Consider the following 20,332-nt stretch of genomic DNA (forward strand, 5'->3'; position numbering starts at 1 on the left):
AACAAACTTAACTTAAACTGTAACTTTCTATTCCCGCCCACGCATTAGACTTAGGTCAGGTACACGGGGTAGGCGTATTTAGAAACACCAGTTGAGTACGTTTAGTCAAATGTATATGTGTATGTAAATATATTTTAATCATTTTAAACATCATATGGCTCAGAAACCATATCAATGTTTTTACAGTATTATTTTATACTATTGCTTTTAATGTATGCACTTTACTTAACTATAAGTATTGCAATAATATCGATCCATTTCTCATGTATGAGAAAAGAGACTGATCAATAAATAACATCTTTTATTGAACACGCCCGTCTCTTCCTTTTCTCTACATTCTGATGAGACTAAGAATGCACGTACTGACTGAGTAAAATAATTGCCTTGTGCTCACACGACTCTCGAGATTGACTCTTGATTAGGGGAGAGCAAAGTTGTCATGTTCTATGGTTGTCAGAAACTAAATCCCTTCTTGTCTAATCAGGGGAGTTAATTCCTTCCTTGAACATTCGAGAAAGTTTCTAGCGAACTCTGAGCTTAGCTGGCAAACCCAAAAATTAAGTCTAGTATCGACAGTAGTAGACCTAGTTAACGTCTGGCCTAGGCCTTTACTGCTGTAGGTACTATTCCAATGCGCAGAGCCTATTGGGAAAATAGGAGCTACACTACAGGATCTGTTGTGTTTGACGACTTAACTGATCTGCCATCTGATTGTGTATTCCTGGAAGAAGTTGGGCTAAGAGTAATATGTTTTGAGGAATTGCCAAACTCCATATGCTCTGTGCTAGTTGAGAGAGCTGCAGAGAGTGCTTTCCCCCTTGTTTCTGTAAAAAATACATTGCTGTTATATTGTCCGTTCGGACTAAAATAGCTTTGTTTGACAAGTGTTTCTGGAATGCTTTTATTGCCAGAAATATTGCTAGTAGCTCCAAGTGATCGATGTGGAGTAGCTTTTGCTGTGGTGTCCACCTGCCCTGTACGGTGTCATGTAGTATATGAGCTCCACAGCCGGTGAGCGATGCGTCTGCTGTTACCACAATTTGTGGAACTGGCTCTAGGAATGGTTGCCCTTTGGAAAGGTTTTGGGTGTTCCGCCACTCTTTGGAGTAATTTTATGCTCCTTTGTTTTGGCCTGAGGAATTTTTGTGGGTTCCGAAGGTTTGGTTGGAGTCTTTGGAACCGGTTGCTTGGTTGGCTCCGATGATTTTTGGGGATCGGAGGTGTTTTTGGAACCAGTTGTTTTTTCAGCTCTGATGTGCGTTTCGGAACCAGTGGTTTCTTTGGTTCCATGGATTTTTTCGGATCCGAAGTTTGAGTGTCTTTTGGTTTCAGTGCTGAATGCGCCGGTGCGGAACCTGGGTTTTGGCGCGGAAGAAGTCAATGGCTTGACTTTTGGTTTCTCTTTGGTCGGTGCAGAGGATGGAGTTTTGGCACAGACGGAAGGCTGACTCGGTCCTGAGTGGCCTGAAGGCTTAATTGTAGACTTTTTTGTCGAGCTCGAAGGCGGGGAAGTTTTGTCATGATGTGCACCTGGGCCCATAGGTGAAGGTGTTACCAAAACCTTTGGATGGGTAGGTGGGGGGAGGGTCAACGTCAGTACTTACGACCCGTTGCCCCGGGGTGATGTCTTTGACGTCGAGTTCATCGGCGTCTGAGGCGCTGAAGGTGCCTTCTTCCATCGGCTCCTGCTCCGGTACATCGATGCCTTCCTGGAAGATGATGTCCAGTATCTATGTCAATGATCAAGCCATGCTTCTTCGAGGTTGACGATCTCTGATGGTTTTCTTGGAGCGGAAAGAGGCACAAGCTGGACAGTCTTTAGCCTCCTGTTCAGGTGAAAGGCAGAGGTTACACACCTCATGCAGATCAGCGTGTGGAAACTTGGATCCACATTGAGGCCATTTCTTGAAGGGAGTCCTTTCCATGAGCCACAAAGGCCTGATGGCGCAGCAAGGCCCGAAGGCCTGCTTCGCCGACAAACCGAATTAGAAGTTTGTGGAGATGCGCGTCGAAAGGGAATCGCGATCGAGACAATACTGAAGAATTGGGTAAGGATTGCGTGTCGAAAGTTAACTCAGTAACGATGCCGAACTGGAACGCGTGAACACATCCGAGCCCGATGGCGGAACAAAACAATCTGAAGATGGGAGTCGGTGCCCATGCGCACTATTGTCCAAAGGGGGAGTCATCCATCTTGTGACTTCAAAAGGGGAAACGGCCACTTCAACGCGGCCGTTTCCACGAAATCCTTTACCACGCATGCATTACAACGCATGCGTGGTTACAACGAGAGGCTTAACCACGCATACCTTTACTACGAAATACGTAAAGGCATGTGTGGTAAATGAAAAGAAAAAAAAAAAGAGGGGTTTGGGGGTCTCCCCCATAAAAATAAAAAAAAAGCATTGGAATAAAAAGGGGGGCTGGAGGGGTCTCCCCCCCAAAAACAAAACTAACCTGAAGAGCCGAAGCTGATGCAATCAACGTCATTAGAGAGGAAACGGAAAGTAACTTCCGCTTCCTCTTAACGACGTATGACCGACGTAACCAAAGAAGATGGAGAGAAGGCGAGTTAAAAGGTAAGGGGCATTTTAGTAAAAAAAAATATATATATATTAAGGGTTAAGGGCAGGGGTAAATATAAGGAGTGGGGGCTGGGGGCATGTAAGGGGAGAGTTATAACCTTTATCAAGAGTATGCCCTCACCATGCATACATTTACAACAAAAAACGTTGTAAATGTATGCGTGGTAAAGGAATATTCGAGGTAAAGGTTATGCGTGGAAAACAAATTCCGTTGTAACGCATGCGTGGTAAAGGCATGCGTTGCAACGGAATTCGTTGTAACGTCATAAAATCCTTCGAAAGACTTTCCAAGACAATAACGAACTGCAAACATCCGGGCCCAACACCAGATGGTGATCTATGCATAGTGTGATCTGCAGCTCATATGCCTCGAATATAGTGTTATCGGTTTTAAGGTAAGTATTTTGTAGTGCGAGTTGATGTTCTGGGGGTAGACTCAGGGGTCCCCCGGGGTCAGGGATGCACTCTAGTTACACCCAGAGCGGCACTAGGGAGGCACAGTGCGGAGGCCCAATGTCATACAATGGGGATTGTATAACGGTTGGTGGCTGCTGATGAGCAGGCCACTTGGTTGTGGGAGCAAAGCTCCTAGACTTTAACTCAGGGCAAATGGGGGGGTCAAGCTGCTTTTCTGCACACCATGCCACATGTTTGCCATCCCATGAGTTATGCATCTTTCACTACTGTCAGATCTGATTGGGGAAGGGAGAGAGGTCTGCTGCTTAGCCCCAACCACAGTTTGTTACTCACCACTGCAGATTGTTTACAGTACCCTCTGAGATCTGGATCATGTCCGAGAGATTTCCCTGATGTTTCACCCACTGGAACTTTAGGTTCTACTTCAGATCTTGGGCATATGTAGCAAGCAGGACGCATGAAGCCCAGCAGCCTCAGAGACAGGGAAACCCAGGATAGAGGCTGAAACACTGGTATCATAGCCTGAATATTCTTGACTCACCGTTTGTGAAGATAAGCCCAAAACTGCACTATATCCAGAATCTGAGGGAGAGAAAGACGTGACTTCTGCAGGTTGATAGTGAAAACTGATGAGGGCAGGACGTCTGCCGTAGTCTGGAGGTGGGGACGACTGTCTGAAGGCGAGCCCACTTTCAATAGCCAGTAGACTAGTACCCCTGATTGCACAGATTAGCTGAAACCCCATCACCTTGGTAAACATCCGAGGGGTGCAGGTAAGGCCAAAAGGGAGCAAAACAAACTGAAAGTGCTCATGGCCCATTGTAAATCGCAGGTAATGCCCGTGGGCAAGCAGGATGGTAATACTGGACTATGCGTCCTGCAAGTTCTACGCTGCAATCCAGTCTCACGGTTCGAGGGCAGACAGAACCTGAGCGAGCGTGAGCATTTAGAATTTTTCTTTTACTAGGAAGAAATTGAGAGGGCACAGATCTAGGATAGGCTGATGGTCTCCATCCTTCTTGGGTACCAGAAAGAAGCAGGAATAACAACCACAACCTACTTCTGGCATTGGCACCCTTTCTATGGCTACCTTGGTAAACCAAGACGCTACTTCTTGGTGGAGTAAGGAGCGATGGTCCTAAGTCAGCTTGTCGCAACTGGGTGGCATGGGACGGGGTAGTCATGAAGGGGAGGAAGTAGCCTCTTCTGACAATCTGGAGAAACCAGAGGTCGGATGTTATCGACCTCCAGTGGTGCAGGTGATGGCGTATCCTGCCTCCCACTGGTTGCCCATAATAGTCTGAGGGCAAAGTAAAGAGGCTTGGAGGCTGCAGCTGTGGTGGACTGGCCTGACCTCCAGCTGCCTGACCCACAGGGTCTTTGGGTACCACGTCCTTGGCCACACAGCGGCTGATGATCTTGCAAGCCCTGGTGGCTGGGTGGGTAAAGACGCAGCTGGAAGGGTAGCTGGAAGTACCTTCCGTGGTCACGGAAGGTGGATTGGGGTTGGTGAGGGTCTGTGGAAAGGCCCAAGGACATAGCTGTAAGTTCTGCTATCTTTGAAATGCTCCTGCTCTAAAGAGACAGGAGCCATCATAAGGGATGTCCATAAGTCGAGCTTTGACACCCCCTGAAAAGTCAGTTGTCCTCAGCCAGGAATGGCACTTTAAAGTCACCGAAGAAACAACTGCTCTGCCTACCAAATCAGTCATATCCACAGCGGATTGTTAACTTAGCTGCGTCTCTCCCGTCTGCCATAGCTTGGGGTAGTATGGCCCGGGCCTCCTCCAGGACCACAGGCAGCACCTGCGCAACCGAATACTTAAGTGAATGGGAGTAGTGGCCCAAAAGGCACGCAGAGTTCACAAAACTGCAATCCCAGGCTGGTGGAAGAAAACATTTTCTTGCCTAAGGTGGCCAGCATTTTGGATTCCCGATCAGGTTGGGTAGGCACCAGGATTTACATGGGATGTGGAAGCTTGAACCATCAAGCTCTCCGGCGTAGGGTGCTGGGTGAGGAAACTGGGGTCCCCCTGGAGGGGGTGATGGTGGCGGACAATTATGCTGTTCACATGAGCTTGGACAAGGCCCGAGCAGAACATCTGTAGTGCATCATTAAAAGAGAGAAGGAGCTATGAGGGGGTAACTCCCAGAGGAAGCAACAGTCAAGAGATGAGTCTCAACTGCCACAGAGGGCAGTCGAAGGTCCAGGACCTAAGCCACCTTTCGAACCATCAGTGCAAATGAAGCTCCGTCCTAAGTAGCCACGGTAGGAGAGACCAAGACAGTATCTGGGGTGAATATTGGGGTCTAGGGGCTGGTATTATTCAGTTTCAGTGCCCCCTCCCAATTTTCCCCAAGTCCTAACCCATAGGAATATAGTCAGGCTCTGGCTTGTGGGAGTGGCTCCAGTTGGCATCAGAGTCTGCATCAGACGATGACCCTCCGGCTACGGGATGAAATTGGGAATGGGGACGGCTGCACCGAGAGCACCAACAATGGGGCTGGTGCTTTGAAGGTCGAGGTGGCTCGACCGTCACCGTTCTGGATCGATCTGTAGATTCAAGTTGCCAGATGTGAACCTGCCAGCAGGTAACCAGTAGGGGCCCTTCCTGAATCCGCAGAGCCCAATGGCACTCCAACTGGGAGTGTGCCACCCAAATATGAGATGCATGGCCTCACAGAATTCTTGGAGTTAGATTGGGGTCGCCTGGCACCTTGAAACTCGGGGAGGCGCGGAAATGGCCCAGGTTCAACCGTGGAGTCAGGCCTTGAGTAATGACTCACCCTCATCTTGTCAGATGACTTAGACGGACGGAGTGAAGTTGAAGACCTATTCGACTTCTACGTTTTTCCCATTTGTGGGTCTTACTGGAGTGGGATAACTTAGCAAGCACACTACGAGAGGCTTGCGATAAGCCAGACTTTTTACATGGAGTACTCTCCGTCTATGAATAGACATAATCCAACTCGTAAGTGTTTACAGAGACAACTCACCACGTACCAGTTTCAAGAATAATGGATATAGGTTGTATATATAGAATTTAAATAATTTAAACTCTGAAGGCTTTACCGATATTGTAGACATTTTGCACTGAGGAAGTTGGAGGGTGATGTCCTTAAGACGAAACACGTGTTGGCTATGTCTATCAATTACGACTAATACCAGGCTCTGACTGTAACAACCTATAATACTAACTACTGAGAATCATCTGCCCTATTGGATTTTATTGCCAGGATATATGCGAGGACTACTGGAAAATAAAGAAGAAGAATTGGACTATCATACTTTTTGAACTCTTGAACATTATTTCCATTATTTGCTCAGGATTAAGACTGTTAATTGCTTTGGTTTTTGGGACTTTAGTCCACAGAAATATTTGGGAACGTGGGTGGCCATTTCCCCTTTTTCCTTTGAGCATCCTATAGGATCTTTCAGTGGGCTAATTACACTAATGGTTATGCACAGACTTTAAACCAGCCACACTTCATTTTTTTGTCTTTTACAGCTCTGGGACATCCCATCCAGGAGTGGAGCTACAGTCACAGTACCACCTACTAGCGCAGAAGTTGCTTCAACTTTTACAGATCCAGTCTGGCATGTGGGAAGGATTTGCATGCGGTGAGGAATCCACTGGTGATTGGAGTAACTATCAGGAACTCATTTTAACAGTACAGCAGATCCCTCAGATTTCAACTGGGTGTGAGAAATGTGTCCTAATTTGTAAATACACATTTGTTTGCTTAAGAGGCCCTCATTTCAACAGGCAGAGATGGTCTACTGGCTAATTGCTAGGCAACTGCAATGCTATGCTATGATCAATTGAAATTTATTTTAGTTGCAACTTGTTGACCTGTTGAGCTACTCATTAAAGTTGAAAAATCATGACAGTTCAATAAAATAATATACCCGCTGAAATTGTACATTCATATTTAAGAATATTGTTTTAATAGCAATTTACCTTTGCCTCATGATAAGTGAAACTCTGGAATAAGTCATCTCTCTTAGCTTCTTTGGCAACCAAATTGAACCGACTCAACATTGCTGCTTTGCAAAGCCGACTTGCCATAGAAATCCCACTTTTGAATGGTGATCTAAAGTTAAGGATAACATAACCAGCATTTACAAATGTAATATGTTTGACCTTACTTGCCCCATTCACTTAATTCTACATCAACAAATGTGTGACTTTCACAGACAGAGACAAAGAGACCTATGCCAAGCTTAGCGCATCATGTAGACTGTGTCTTTATCCTAGCATGCTGGGACTGCCCTAAAATAAGCAGACACGCTACATCCAGCCCCAGCTCAGTCATATACCTGGAACAATCATGATGATTATAAACAATACATGTGTAACCAGCATCAATGGCCCCACAGAGGACATACATCATGACCCTAAACTGTAACGGGCAACAATGGCACCACACAGAGCATACATTACGGTGGTAGGCTTCAGTGAGCATCAATGAATCCACACAGTACTTCGTGCCATTGATATTTGCTAAAGATTTGGGCAATTATCTAACAGTACACATGGTGGCTCAACAATGTAACAAGTGTTCATAGCCACACACGTTTGGTTCATGCTTGAGAAGGGCTTCCGCCTTTATCAACCATTGATGAACACTGAACATAGTGCCTAAATCTTGACCTCAGGCTGTAACAGATGTTAAATCAGCTATGCGACCTGTATATGACTGAATGTCATTGGTGCTGTCAAAGCTGCAGAGAAGAGGATGGCAGCCATGATTCACTAATGCGGGCTGTTGAGACTTGGAGCCTTAAGACAAGTAGATTCAAGCAGGGCCAGCCTGTGATTTGCTTCGTAATCCGAGCTCATGGTGCAGAGCAGCTATGGCTTCAGGCAGCAGCCCTGGAGTGAGGGATTCCGACAGTGGCCCTGGAAGCTGTTGTGGCAACCTCACCCGGGACAAGTGAGTTTGTCAGAGTGTGAGGGAGAAGAGTTATTAGGGGGCACCTGATGTACGGCATTTTGGTGCCTGCCTCTTCTCTCTACTTGTAAACAGGTCTGTTGGATTTGGAGCTGTGCGTGATACGGGTGCCTTCTGGAGGTGACTGCTATGACCATTGTGCGCGCCATTGCAGCCTTCAGGGTGCCAGAACTCAAAGGCCGAGCATCACCCAAGGCCTGGACAAGCAGTAAAACGCCGGAGTGCGAAATGAAGATCCCACCCTGCTTCCCATAAAATTGGATGCTGTTACAGCCTGCAGGGGACCAGGACTTAAAGGCTCAGCATCACCCAAAGACAGGAGGAGCACTTAAGTGCCGGCGCACGCAATAAAGATCCTTACTGCTTCCCGCAAGGCAGGGCGCATGCTAGGGCGAAGACGGGGCCAAAAGCGGCCCACCTGCATCCAGGCAGGGCACTTGGGATAGCACTTCTGCCCACTACCCCGGAAACGGGGGACCGAGGTAGGGATTTTCCTGATTACTTACACCCACTTATTTGGATTACCTAGAAACAGGGTAAAAGACTTTCGTAGCAAGAAAATGGTGAAGGCAAGAGTAATCTCTTTACTCCCCATATAACACATTTGCCATCTGCAATAGGCGCTATCAATACTGAAATGGAGCTAGTTAAGGATCATTACAAAACTGATTGAAGTTACGATAATTCAACCAAAAACGTCTATATTTCCCCCGTTATCTAAGCCATCATATGTGGAGCCTGTTAGTTGCTTAAAAGAGACGTTAATGGTTTAAAATAAACAAAAACATACCTTGAGCTTTAGAGCTATTATTAACAATCCTTGCATCTTCCACGATCTAACCGTTGACACCATTTCAGCAAGCCCAATGCTCATCAACCCAGTGAGTGCAAGCAGCCACCATAAAAGCGCAATAGAGGGGATGGGAAACTGATGGAGCTACCATGCAAAATAAACCGAATGCAAACGTCTTCATGAACATTGGTGATACTTAAAGAGGAGTGAATGAACCTCTGTAAACTCTTCTTCAGCAGTATGGTGGCACTACTGAGGGACTTTTGACGAGATGTTTTAAACCAAATTAAGGCTTTGTATAATGAAGTTCATGTCCTGACGGAGACCCAACAAAATCTTTCACAACCTTACTTTAAAAAACAGTTTGTACCAAACATTAGCAGTGCACTTCCTCCGCCTGATAAACATGCTGAAGCCTTATTAGCTTCTGAAATGCCTAGACCCTATTCATTGGTAATGACAACTACTTTTTCACACAATCAATCCCAAGCCTGTATCCGACTTTGCTATCCCCTGAGCTCCCAGTACAACATTCTTTTGAGTAAGGGCAGCTCTTTGGAGTGTCTCCCATACGTCATAGTCCTAACAGGGGTTCCTGCACTCAAAGAGGAGGCCCATAACGATGCACAGAGCATGAAATTTAAAGCTATCCACTGGATTAGGAGCAAGCATTGGAAGTGCAAAAGGTCTCGCATTGTTTGAGTTAGAGCTACTAGGAATGTGTTTTACCCATGTGTTATGGAGTGGATTTGTGTGTGTATTTGATTAGTTAGCAGTGGAATTGAGTGGAATGGAATTGTGTGGTGTAGAGAGGATGCATGTAGTGGCGCACAAGTTACTTACCTTCGGTAACGATATATCTGTAAGAAACAGTAGTTAGTGTTTGATTACTTACCTTAGAAAATCCCCAGGCGTCAGACTGGGTCTGGAAAGTTTTGCATAGCCATACCCTTGCGTGTCGGTAGGCGTCGTCTGCGGGTCCGCGTCCGCGTCGTTGGCGCCGGGATGACGGAGTACTTAGACGCCGCCCTCGCGCGCTGTCAGTTCTTATACACAGCTTTTCCGCGCCAGAAACGCAGAGCCATGATAAAAACCGACACTGGTGCCATGAAACTAGGGCCCTCAAAGGGAAGTACCTTAAACCTAGATATCAGTTCGCAGAACGGGGAGGATGGGTGGGGCGGTAAGGAATCTAACACCAACTACTGTTTCTTACAGATCTATCGTTACCGAAGGTAAGTAACTTATGCATCTGAAAGAAACAGGTTAGTGTTAGATTTCTTACCTTATAATAGATACCCCAGCAATACCAACCCCGGTAGTGGGTTTGCAAACCAATGATAACACAAGCAAGTCCTGGAGAACAGAACAGCCGAAAAAGCCATCTCTCCGGACTTGGCTGTCCAGGCAGTAGTGTCTAGCGAACGTGTGCAGCGAGACCCACGTAGCTGCCTGACAGATGTCTTGCAAGGGAACTCCCCGACCAAGGGCAGTAGAAGCCGCCGTGGCCCGAGTGGAATGGGCACGCAGCCCCATAGGAGGCTCCTTTTTAGCCAGTGAATAACAAGCCTTTTTGCACAAAACAACCCATCTAGAAATGGTTCGTTTGTGCACCACCAGTCCCTTCTTAGCGCCCACGTAACCAACAAAGAGCTGGTCGTCCACCCGGAACTGGCGTGTGCAGTCCAGATAGAATGAGAGCGCACGTTTTGGGTCCAGACGGTGGAGCCTCTCTTCCTATTTCGAGGGAGGCGGAAAGAAGGTGGGCAAGGTGATGGACTGCCCGATGTGAAAGGCTGTAACCACTTTGGGCAGGAAAGAAGGACGAGTTCTCAAAACATCTTTGTCCGGATGGACAGAAAGAAAAGGAGGCTTAGAAGATAGAGCATGGAGCTCACTCACTCTCCTGGCAGAGGTGATGGCAACCAGGAATGCAGTATTAAGAGTAAGAAGACAAAGAGGGAAATTGTGAAGTGGCTCGAAGGGAGCGCACATCAAATAAGTCAGAAGAAAGTTCAAGTCCCACTGAGGCATTACGAAAGGAACAGGGGGAAACATGTGAGTGATGCTCTTCAAGAATCTATTTACAACAGGGGACTTGAAAAGAGAGGGCTGATTAGGGAGCCTTAAGAAGGCTGAAATGGCAGAGAGGTAGCCTTTGACAGCGCCCAGAGCAGAGCCCTGCTGGGCAAGAGAAAGAAGAAAGAGGTGAACCTCCAAAAGGGGGGCCGAAAGGGGATCCACAGCCTTTGCTGTGCACCATGCCACAAATTTGTTCCACCTGCAGGCGTATACCGATTTTGTGGAGGGACGCCTGGCTGCCAGAATGACATCACAGAGTTCAGGAGGCAAGTCAAATGGCCTCAACTGTCACCGCTCAATCTCCACGCATGGAGGTGGAGACTGGACAGGTTTGGGTTGAGGACCGTCCCCTGCTGCTGCGACAGAAGGTCCTCCTGAAGAGGCAGACGAATCAGGGGGGGGGGGGGGAAATCGACTGACATGCTGAGCAGCTTGGGATACCAGTATCTTCGTGCCCAGTCCGGGGCCACAAGGATGACTTGGGCTCGGTCGTTCCTGATCTTCTTCAGCACTCTGGGCAGAAGTGGTATAGGCGGAAAGGCGTACAACAGACCGCAGCTCCACTCGCGACGAAAAGCGTCTCCGAGCGAGTGCCGCCTTGGAAATTCCAACGTGCAGAACCGAGAACATTGCGCGTTCTCTTCTGTGGCGAATAGAGCTAACCAAGGCTCTCCCCACTGCTGAAAGAGACTTTGCGCCAAGTCAGAGTTCAGACGCTATTCGTGATCCATCATGCACCGACGGCTGAGTTCGTCCGCCCTGGCGCTCAGGACACCTGCCAGGTGTTGAACCACCAGGAAGACACCCTGGTGTTCCAGCCATTGCCAGAAGCGCAGAGCCTCCTGACATAGGGTCCAGGACCCCGCCCCGCCCTGTTTGTTGCAGTACCACATGGCGGTGGTGTTGTCCGTGAACACCTGCACTACACTTGCCCGGACAGAGGGAAGGAAGGCTTTCAGTGCAAGCCGGATCGCCCGGTGCTCCAGAAGGTTGATAGGAGCCCGGACTCCGCTAGAGACCAGAGGCCTCTGATCTCCGCCTCTCCCATATGGCCCCCCCAACCCAGGAGGGACGCATCTGTCACAACTACGTGCTCCGGTTGGGGTAGGGAGAGGGATCTGCCGCTGACCCAATCGCGGTCCGAGAGCCACCACTGCAACTGTCTCGCAGTGCCCTCCGAGACCAGGACATTGTCAGACAGGTTGTCCTGATGCTGGGCCCACTGAAACTTCAGGTCCCACTGCAGAGCCCGCATCCACCACCTGGCGTGATGCACCAGAAGGATGCAGGAGGCCATCAGCCCCAGAAGCCGCAGCGTCAACCTGACCGAGACTCGGGATAAAGGCTGAAAGATCGGAATCGGAGCCTGAATATCCCGAACCCACTGTTCGGGAGGATAAACCCAAAACTGCGCCGAATCCAGAACCGCTCCGATGAAGAGGAGCTTCTGAGAGGGACACAGGTGTGACTTCGGCACATTGATGGAGAACCCCAGCAGGTGCAGGAGGTCGGGCGTAGTCTGGAGGTGGCAGACGACTGTCTGGGGAGAGCCCACCCTCAACAGCCAGTCATCGAGATAGGGGAAGACTGACACCCCTGATCTGCGCAGATGAGCTGCGACCACCGCCATCACTTTCGTGAACACCCGAGGGGCGCTGGTAAGGCCGAAGGGAAGCACGGTAAACTGAAAGTGCTTGTGGCCTACCGCGAACCGCAGGTAACACCGGTGGGCCGGCAGGACGGGGATGTGAAAATACGCGTCCTGCAAGTCCAACGCTACCATCAAGTCTGCAGGGTCCAGGGCAGCAAAGACCTGATCCAAGTCAGCATCTTGAACTTCTCCTTCCGGAGGAAGCCATTGACGTTCCGCAGGTCCAAGATAGGGCGTAGGCCCCCATTGCCCTTCTTGGGAACCAGAAAGTAGTGGGAGTAACAACCACACCCTACTTCTGGCACAGGAACGCGCTCGATGGCCCCTTTGGCCAAGAGGGCTGTAACTTCCTCTTGCAGAAGTTGCAAGTGATCCCCCGACACGCGGTGGTACTGCGGTGGCATGGCTGGAGGGGTCGCCTTGAAGGGGAGGGAGTAGCCCCTTTGGATGATTTGCAGCACCCACCTGTCCGATGTGATGGTGCGCCAGTGGAGGAGGTGATGGCGAACCCTGACCCCCACTGGCATCAAATGAGCCTGAAAGCTCGGACTAGGAAGGTTTTTGAGGTGGGGGTGGATGTGGACTGGCCTCGCCGCTGTCCCCTGGCACCGCCACGGCGGTTACCACATCCGCCGCCGTGCTGGATGTTAGTCTGCGCCCGTGGGTGGCAGGACATGAAGGGGCGCCCCTTCCTTGGCCACGAAAGGAGCGGAAGGCAGAAGTTTGCTGGCCGGACAGACCCAAGGACTTGGCCGTAGCCCTGGAGTCCGAGAAACGCTCAAGCACACTGTCTGCCTTGTCGCCAAAGAGGCGAGGACCATCAAACGGTATGTCCATGAGCGAGTTCTTGACATCAGCCGAAAAGTTGGCAACCTCAACCAGGCCTGGCGGCGAACCGCCACCGTCGTGGAAATCGCCCTGCCCAGCGAGTCTGTGGTATGCAGTCCAGATCGAATAGAGTACCATGCGGGCCTCCTCCAGGCAACACGGCAGCACGTCCGTGACCGTGTCCCGCTTGGAGTGGGTAGAACGGCCCAAAAGGAAAGCGGTGTTGACCGACCGCAACTCCAAACTAAGTGAGGAGAACAGCTTCTTACCGAATTGCTCATACCTTTTGGATTCCCGATCAGGTAGAGCAGTCGGGAATGCGGTCTGGGAATTAGAGGCCTGGATGACCAGGCTCTCGTGGTGGGGTGGGTGGACAGGAAGCTAGGGTCGCCCTGGGCCGGGTAGGAGCTTACCTGCGGATTAAGGACCTCGGTGAGGAGGTTAGTCCTCACGGCCGCGACGGGGAGCTCAAGAGCCAAGGCCTTGGCCTCCCTCGACAACACAACACTGTAACCAGCCCACTCCTCCATAGCCACGGTAGGAGGGGCGACAAATCCAGACCACTGGCCTCCCCTAGCTCAGCTGCCCAGTCCTGATACGACTGGCACTCCCGTGCCAGAGGGTCATCAGACCCTTCCAAAACCTCCACGCCTCCCGTCTCCTCACAGTCAGGTGCAAAGGATGGGGCCGGATCATAGAAGAATTGCTCTTCCCTCTGCGTCGAATGCGGCGTCAAGCGACGCCGGTCTGCCGCCGGATCCGGACAGAGGGAGGGACCGAGGACGACGTTGTCCGGGGACGGCATCGAGGGCGACACCCTGGGAATCGGCGCCGGCGGAGGGGTCGTAAGGTCGACCACCGGCGACCCGGATCCGTACCCGGATCCAGTGGGGCCCTGCGGCATCCGGACCGAAGTCGGCGGGGCCGAAGCACCAGACGGCGCCAAAGCCTCCGGCCCGCTTGGGCTCCCAGACGGGGTCGCGGGGCCCGAAGGCGCCACAGCGGGACCCGACTGAGGAGAGAGCTACCTCATGGCCATGAGGAAAGCATCGATATCCTCCGGCGTCGCGTTCAGCCCAGGGACCGGTGGGTTTGGGGCTGCCAGCGGAGCCGCGTCGCGGTGTCGCTCGAACCACCGGCCGTTTCGCGGGACGGGGGTTCGGGGGGAGTCGGAAGAACGATGACGTCTCTTCGACTTTTTGTGCCTCTTACCTGAGGACTTGGAGTCCGACGAATCATGTCGACTCGCTGAGCTTTGGTGACTGTGGCCCCGCGACCGGTCCTCCGACGACCTCCTCGACTGGGACCGTGAAAGGCGCGGGCCGACTGGCGGAGCTCAAGGCGCTTATGGGATCGCTCCCGCCTAGCCTTCGACATCAAGACCCGGCAGTCGGGGCACGACTTGTCGTCGTGGTCGGCCCCAAGGCAATAAAGGCACCGACGGTGGGGGTTGGTAACCAACATCAGGCGGTTACAATCGGTATAGGGTTTGAACCCGGCATCCCTATCGGCACCGAGAGTCCACCGACTCAAAAAGGGATCCAAAAGGGATCAAAAAAGTTAATCAAAAAGTGACTAAGAAGTACTGCTTTTTCCGGATATGCGCTTGCTGGCGCAGAAAAAACTACTGACATCAGCACGCGAGGGCGGCGTCTAAGTACTCCGACGACGTCATCCCGGCGCCAACAACGCAGACAACGGACGCGGAGCCGCAGACGACGCCTACCGACGTGCAGTGGTACTGCTACGCAAAACTTTCCGGATCCAGTCTGATGCCTGGGGATATTCTAAGGTAAGGAATCTAACACTAACCTGTTTCTTTCAGATATTATGTGGCATGGTGTGCTGTGGAACTATGTGGATAGTAATTATGTGGTATTGAGTGTACTGGAACAATGTGCAGTGGAATTGTGTGTTATGGAGTGTAATTACATAGAATGATATTGTGTTATGAAGAGTTATCTTTACAGTGATTATGGCAGTACCGTATATTAAATTGTACATTAAGAGCAATGGCCATGTATGGATTAATTCAAAAAGCCTCCGTACCACTAAAGAAATAAATGAGAAGAGCTTCAAACATGCTTACAGAAAACAAATGATGCACTTTGTGCTTGTAGCCTTAGTAGTACAACTCTAGTGATAGAAAAACAAACCAAACTGCTGTCTGCAGCAGAGTGAGCCTTACGCCAATGCTATAAAAAAACAAAATATAGAGCATGAAAATAGCATATGCTTCAGTGATAAAAGTATGGGTACATTACTGGGCAGAATAGTGAGCCTCATGTGCAGCTCTGTTGGTAAGCTAATAAACAGCAATTAAAAAACGCCGAAGTCCCCAGCTGGGAATGCATATATACATTTACTACTGTGTTCTGTGGGGAAGTAGCTGTGGGAAAACGAGTGTGTTTGCAATTTTTTTTAATTCACCCCAGCAGATTAACAAGAAGCGAGGACGGCCCGTGGGACAAAAGCACCGGGCACAAAGATGGAAAATGGCCCTTAAAAAGCGATTTTGCAGGGGCGTGGCCAAGGCGGCGAGCATGGCGGACGCAGCCTGAGAGAGCTCCGTCCCGCCTTTGCATTATCCGTGCCATTCATCCTACATTTCCCCGACCTGCGGTCTCCCAGACCAACCGCTAGGCTACCGGTGGCAGAGGAGAGGCTCCGGTGATAGTCTGGGCTCATTCCGTGCTCGAGCTCCGGCGCGGTGACCCGGACGAGGTGGGGCCTGCACATCGCCCAGCAGCCGGGACCTCGGGTGACAGGCGGCCCGGCCGGAAGTGAGGCGGAGGCGGGGTCTGTCGCGAGGCCTGTGCCGGCTCCCCGGATCTACGGGTCTTTGATCGAGGCAAGAGGGCCCGAGAGCCCCACGGACATTGTGGAGCCGCCCTGGGGTAGGGACGCTGAAGCGGTGAGGTGAGCCGGCGGGGGGAGGCGAGCGCCACGCAAGAGGGGGGAAAGTACTCTTTGCCGCAGGCCGAACCCACTCGGCAGCCGAGTCGGGCTGCGGGGGCCGGGGGTCCTCGGAGTGCCAGGGGGCTCTTGCCTTCGCCCCTGCTTCCGGGGACACCTCCACACTAGCGGACATACCCCCCTCTCTCCCCTTCCCCCCCCCCCCCCCTGGTAGTGACCTACGCGACTAAGCTTGTAAAGCCGGACAGTGGGCCTGCCCGACCTGGAGTGGGCTGCTGCTGGGGGCCGACGGCGAGCTGTAGCTGGATAGGGGTCGCCCTCTGGCAGTCGGGCCTTCCCCCCTGTTGGCCGGAGCTGTAAACGATCCTGTGGCGCAGGGCCCCCCTGGGGGCCTCCTATCCCTGGCCTTGCGGACTGCAATTGGGACGTACTCCAGTGGCTGAAGCAGTGGAGAGGTGGTGCTCTGCAAAAAGAAGATTCTACGACCTGCTACGCTGACCTACATAGGCACGTGCCCACCTTTCCTCTCTGATCAGGACGTGTCCCGGGGCAGCTCGCGGGGGTCCCTGACCGAGAGGGGGGCCACCAATAGCCGGACGATACCTGGACACCGGGCCCGCTCCCCAACATGACGCGAGGCGGCAACAGTGGTGGCGTTACGAAGCAGGGCCCCATAGATAAGTTTACGGGACCGAGTGGTGGAGCGGGGGCGTCCGGGGGCCAGCCAGCCCGGCCCGGGTCCTGGCCCGGACAATGCGGCCCTGATGGCGGCCATCACGCAATCAAGGGATATGCTGGACGCAAAAATTGGGGCAGTTGGGGCTGATGTCACGCTGCTTCGCCAAGACCTGAGGAATGCGGTGGCCAGAATCACGGAAACTGAAACCAGAATCTCGGAGGTGGAGGATGATGTGGTCGTTCTCAAGAGGAAGGTGGCCACTCTGGAGGGGCTACAGAAGAACATGGCACTCAGGGTCGAGGACGCGGAAGGACGGGCCAGACGAAATAACCTGCGATTCGTAGGTTTGCCGGAAGATTGCGAGAAAGGCAACATGGAGGCATTCCTGACAAACTGGCTGGAGGGGTGGCTTCCCCCGGACTCCCTATCCAGATGCTTCATTATTGAACGGGCACACCGTGCGCTTCTCCCGAAACCACCGTTGGGAGCACGCCCCCGCCCGGTCATCGCCAAACTGCTCAACTACCATGACCGCGACACAATCCTCCGCCAGGCGCGAGCAAAGGAACCCCTGATGTACGAGAACCACAGAGTCCTGATCTTCCCGGACTACACAAAACTGGTGCAGCAACAGCGACAATCCTTCACTGCAGCGAAGGCTAGGCTGCGAGAATTTAAAATCCAGTACGCCCTGCTTTATCCGGCCCGCCTGCGGGTAGTGTTTCAATCCAAGACGCTGTTCTTCAACACGCCGGAGGAGGTCTTTGAATGGACTGATGAGACGGTCAGAGTGAAGGTGCATACACCCCCGAGGCGCAACTCTGAACCTTCCTCTGAGCCGAGACCCTCGAGGGCTCCCAGGAGATCGCGTAGCAGAAGCAACTGGAGGGCACGTAATCGGAGGGACCGACCTCCCACGGATGGCGTATTAGGAGGCGACGATGCAGCGGAGGCCCCGGCTCCGGACCCATGATGATACTTAACGACTTAAAGCTCTCTACTTAGATGCCACCACATGATTTCCTGCACGACAGCGGTGTGGGACGAGCAGAAGGTCGGGGGGTGCCCGTAAGTGGGCGGCCATCACCCCGAGAACTAACAGTAGTTAATCGGGTAACGGGTTAATTGGCGTTGGGTGGGTGGTTGGTGGGGATCCATTGGCATAGACGGTTGGGGGTCTCCCGTTGGAGGCTGAAGACTGTCTCTACCGCGACAGATACTTCAATGTTACTGAGGTATAGGGTGGGGGGGACGGAGGGTGGACAAAGTTGGGGATGTGGGAGGGATCGGGGAGTTGGTGGGGGTTCAGGGGACGGGGTGGAGGAGGGGGTTTGTGGGTGATGGGATTGTTGTTCTCGGCACAGTATGTTTTCAGAGCTGGTTGTCAGTGCAGGAATTTGGATGGCCCCGAGGGCTCAGGACTTTGATTTGTACACTTTTCGATGGCGGGTGGTACACAGGAGTCTAACCCCACACGGGCGGTGTTTCGAGTGGTGAGTTGGAACGTTCGTGGGATGCTTGACAAAATTAAGAGGGGTGCAGTACTGCGGTTGGGGAAGAGAGAAAGGGCAGACGTGCTCCTCTTGCAGGAAACTCACCTTCTGGGCAATAAAACGCTTAGCCTACAACGATATGGCTATCACCAAGTGTTCCACGCAGGCTTTGTGCGGGGGTCACGGGGAGTGGCGATTCTGATACACCATCGACTGGCTTACACACATGAGGCGCAGTGGGTAGATGCTCAAGGAAGGTTTATATTTATTAAAGGAATGGTGGGTGATGAGCCGATGGTCTTTGGCAGTGTGTATGCCCCACCCCCGCTGCAAGAAGCGCTCATTGAGAAATTGTTCGATGTCTGGGCTGACATACCTAGTGTGATGTCTGTAGTGGGCGGAGATTGGAACGATGTCATGGATGGATGCAAGGATAGATATAGATCGGATGGGGGGACTATTTCACACGCTCACACTAAATTGAGTGGTATGGTACGAGGGATGGGGTGGATTGATACATGGCGGTATCATCATCCATGGGGCCGTGAATTTACCTACGTCTCGGCAGTGCACAAATCCTTCTCCAGACTTGATTGCTTGTTTGTTCCTAATGGGTGGATGGGGAGGGTTGCTTCTTCATCTATACTCCCGCGTGGTCTGTCGGATCACTCTCCAGTCGCAGTTGATATATTTATTGGGAAGGCACGACAGCCATTTCGGTGGCGCATGTCCACATGGCAGCTGCAACAGGATGATTACAGGTCGCACTTGCGCGAAGCCATCTCCCTGTACTGGGACTGCAATGATCAGCCAGACATGGACGCCATGACCCTCTGGGAAGCCTTGAAGCCCGTGCTTCGGGGGGTGGACATCGCTTGGTGCGCGGCGGCACGCAAGGCCCGCAGGGAAGAGATAGAGGAGACTGCGAGGCGGGTTCGAGATCTTGAGGGTGAGAGCACTGCCGACGGGTCTGTGGATACCGTTGAGCGGTTGCTACTGATGCAGCAGACGTACAACTCTCTTCTCATAGACGAGGCACGCCAGCTGTGGCTGGCTACACAGAGTAGGATCTATCAGTGGGGGGACAAATCCAGCTCTATGCTATACAGACTCTGTCAAGGGACATTTCATGCGCAGACCCTACCGGGACTTCGCGATGAGGCGGGAGAGCCTATGACGGCCCCGGTGGAACTGGCAGCCAGTTTCGCCCGATACTATGAAGCCCAATACGCCCCACGAGAGACTATCCCTGAAGCAGACGTTCACGAATTCCTAGCCGATCTCCCACCGCGGGCCCTCTCTGACGAAGACCGGGACCTCCTGGACCACCCACTGTCCTTGGACGAATTGACCACGGCGCTCGGGGAACTGAATTCTGGTAAGGCCCCCGGGCCCAATGGGTTCCCGAGTGAATTCCTTAAGACGTTTCATGTTCAACTGGGTGCGCGATATAAGCAGGCGCTGGAGGAGGCCAGAGACCGTGGTTGCCTACCGGCTGACTGGCGTCACGCTGAGATAGTAGTCTTCTGCAAACCGGGAAGGCCCCCGGAGCAGCACGCGTCGTACCGACCGATTTCGCTCCTGAATGTTGAAGCGAAAATACTAGCGAAAGCCCTGGCCAATCGCCTTCTCCCGTATATTACAGACCTGGTACACCCGGATCAGGCCGGCTTTATGCCCCATAGGGCGACTAGGCACAATATCCGCCGCGCACAGATGGTGATCGAAGCGGCCAAGGCTGCCGGGATCCCGACAGCGCTTCTCCTAGCTGACATTGATAGAGCCTTTGACTCAGTCAGCTGGGTTTATCTCCGTGCGCTGTTGACCCGTCTGAATTTTGGGCCTCGACTCCTCTCGTATCTGCACCTGCTCTACACGGACCTGACGGCCTCGGTGAGGGTAGCGGGAGCAATCTCGGCCCCCTTCCCCATA

General features: G+C 52.0%; 1 protein-coding gene across 5 annotated transcripts in view; it reads right to left on the reverse strand.

Moving 5' to 3' along the window:
- The window catches only part of ADAD1 (adenosine deaminase domain containing 1), a 1,111,472-nt gene that overhangs the window by 163,884 nt on the left and 927,256 nt on the right, over positions 1 to 20,332 (reverse strand). For all 5 annotated transcript variants that reach the window (XM_078676822.1, XM_078676823.1, XM_078676824.1 and 2 more), the window contains one exon: positions 6,965 to 7,097. In XM_078676822.1, coding sequence (XP_078532948.1) covers positions 6,965 to 7,097 — 133 coding nt within the window. The remainder of the gene's footprint in view (positions 1 to 6,964; positions 7,098 to 20,332) is intronic.

This window comes from Lissotriton helveticus, chromosome 2_1 (assembly GCF_964261635.1).
Source record: "Lissotriton helveticus chromosome 2_1, aLisHel1.1, whole genome shotgun sequence".
NCBI lineage: Eukaryota > Metazoa > Chordata > Amphibia > Caudata > Salamandridae > Lissotriton > Lissotriton helveticus.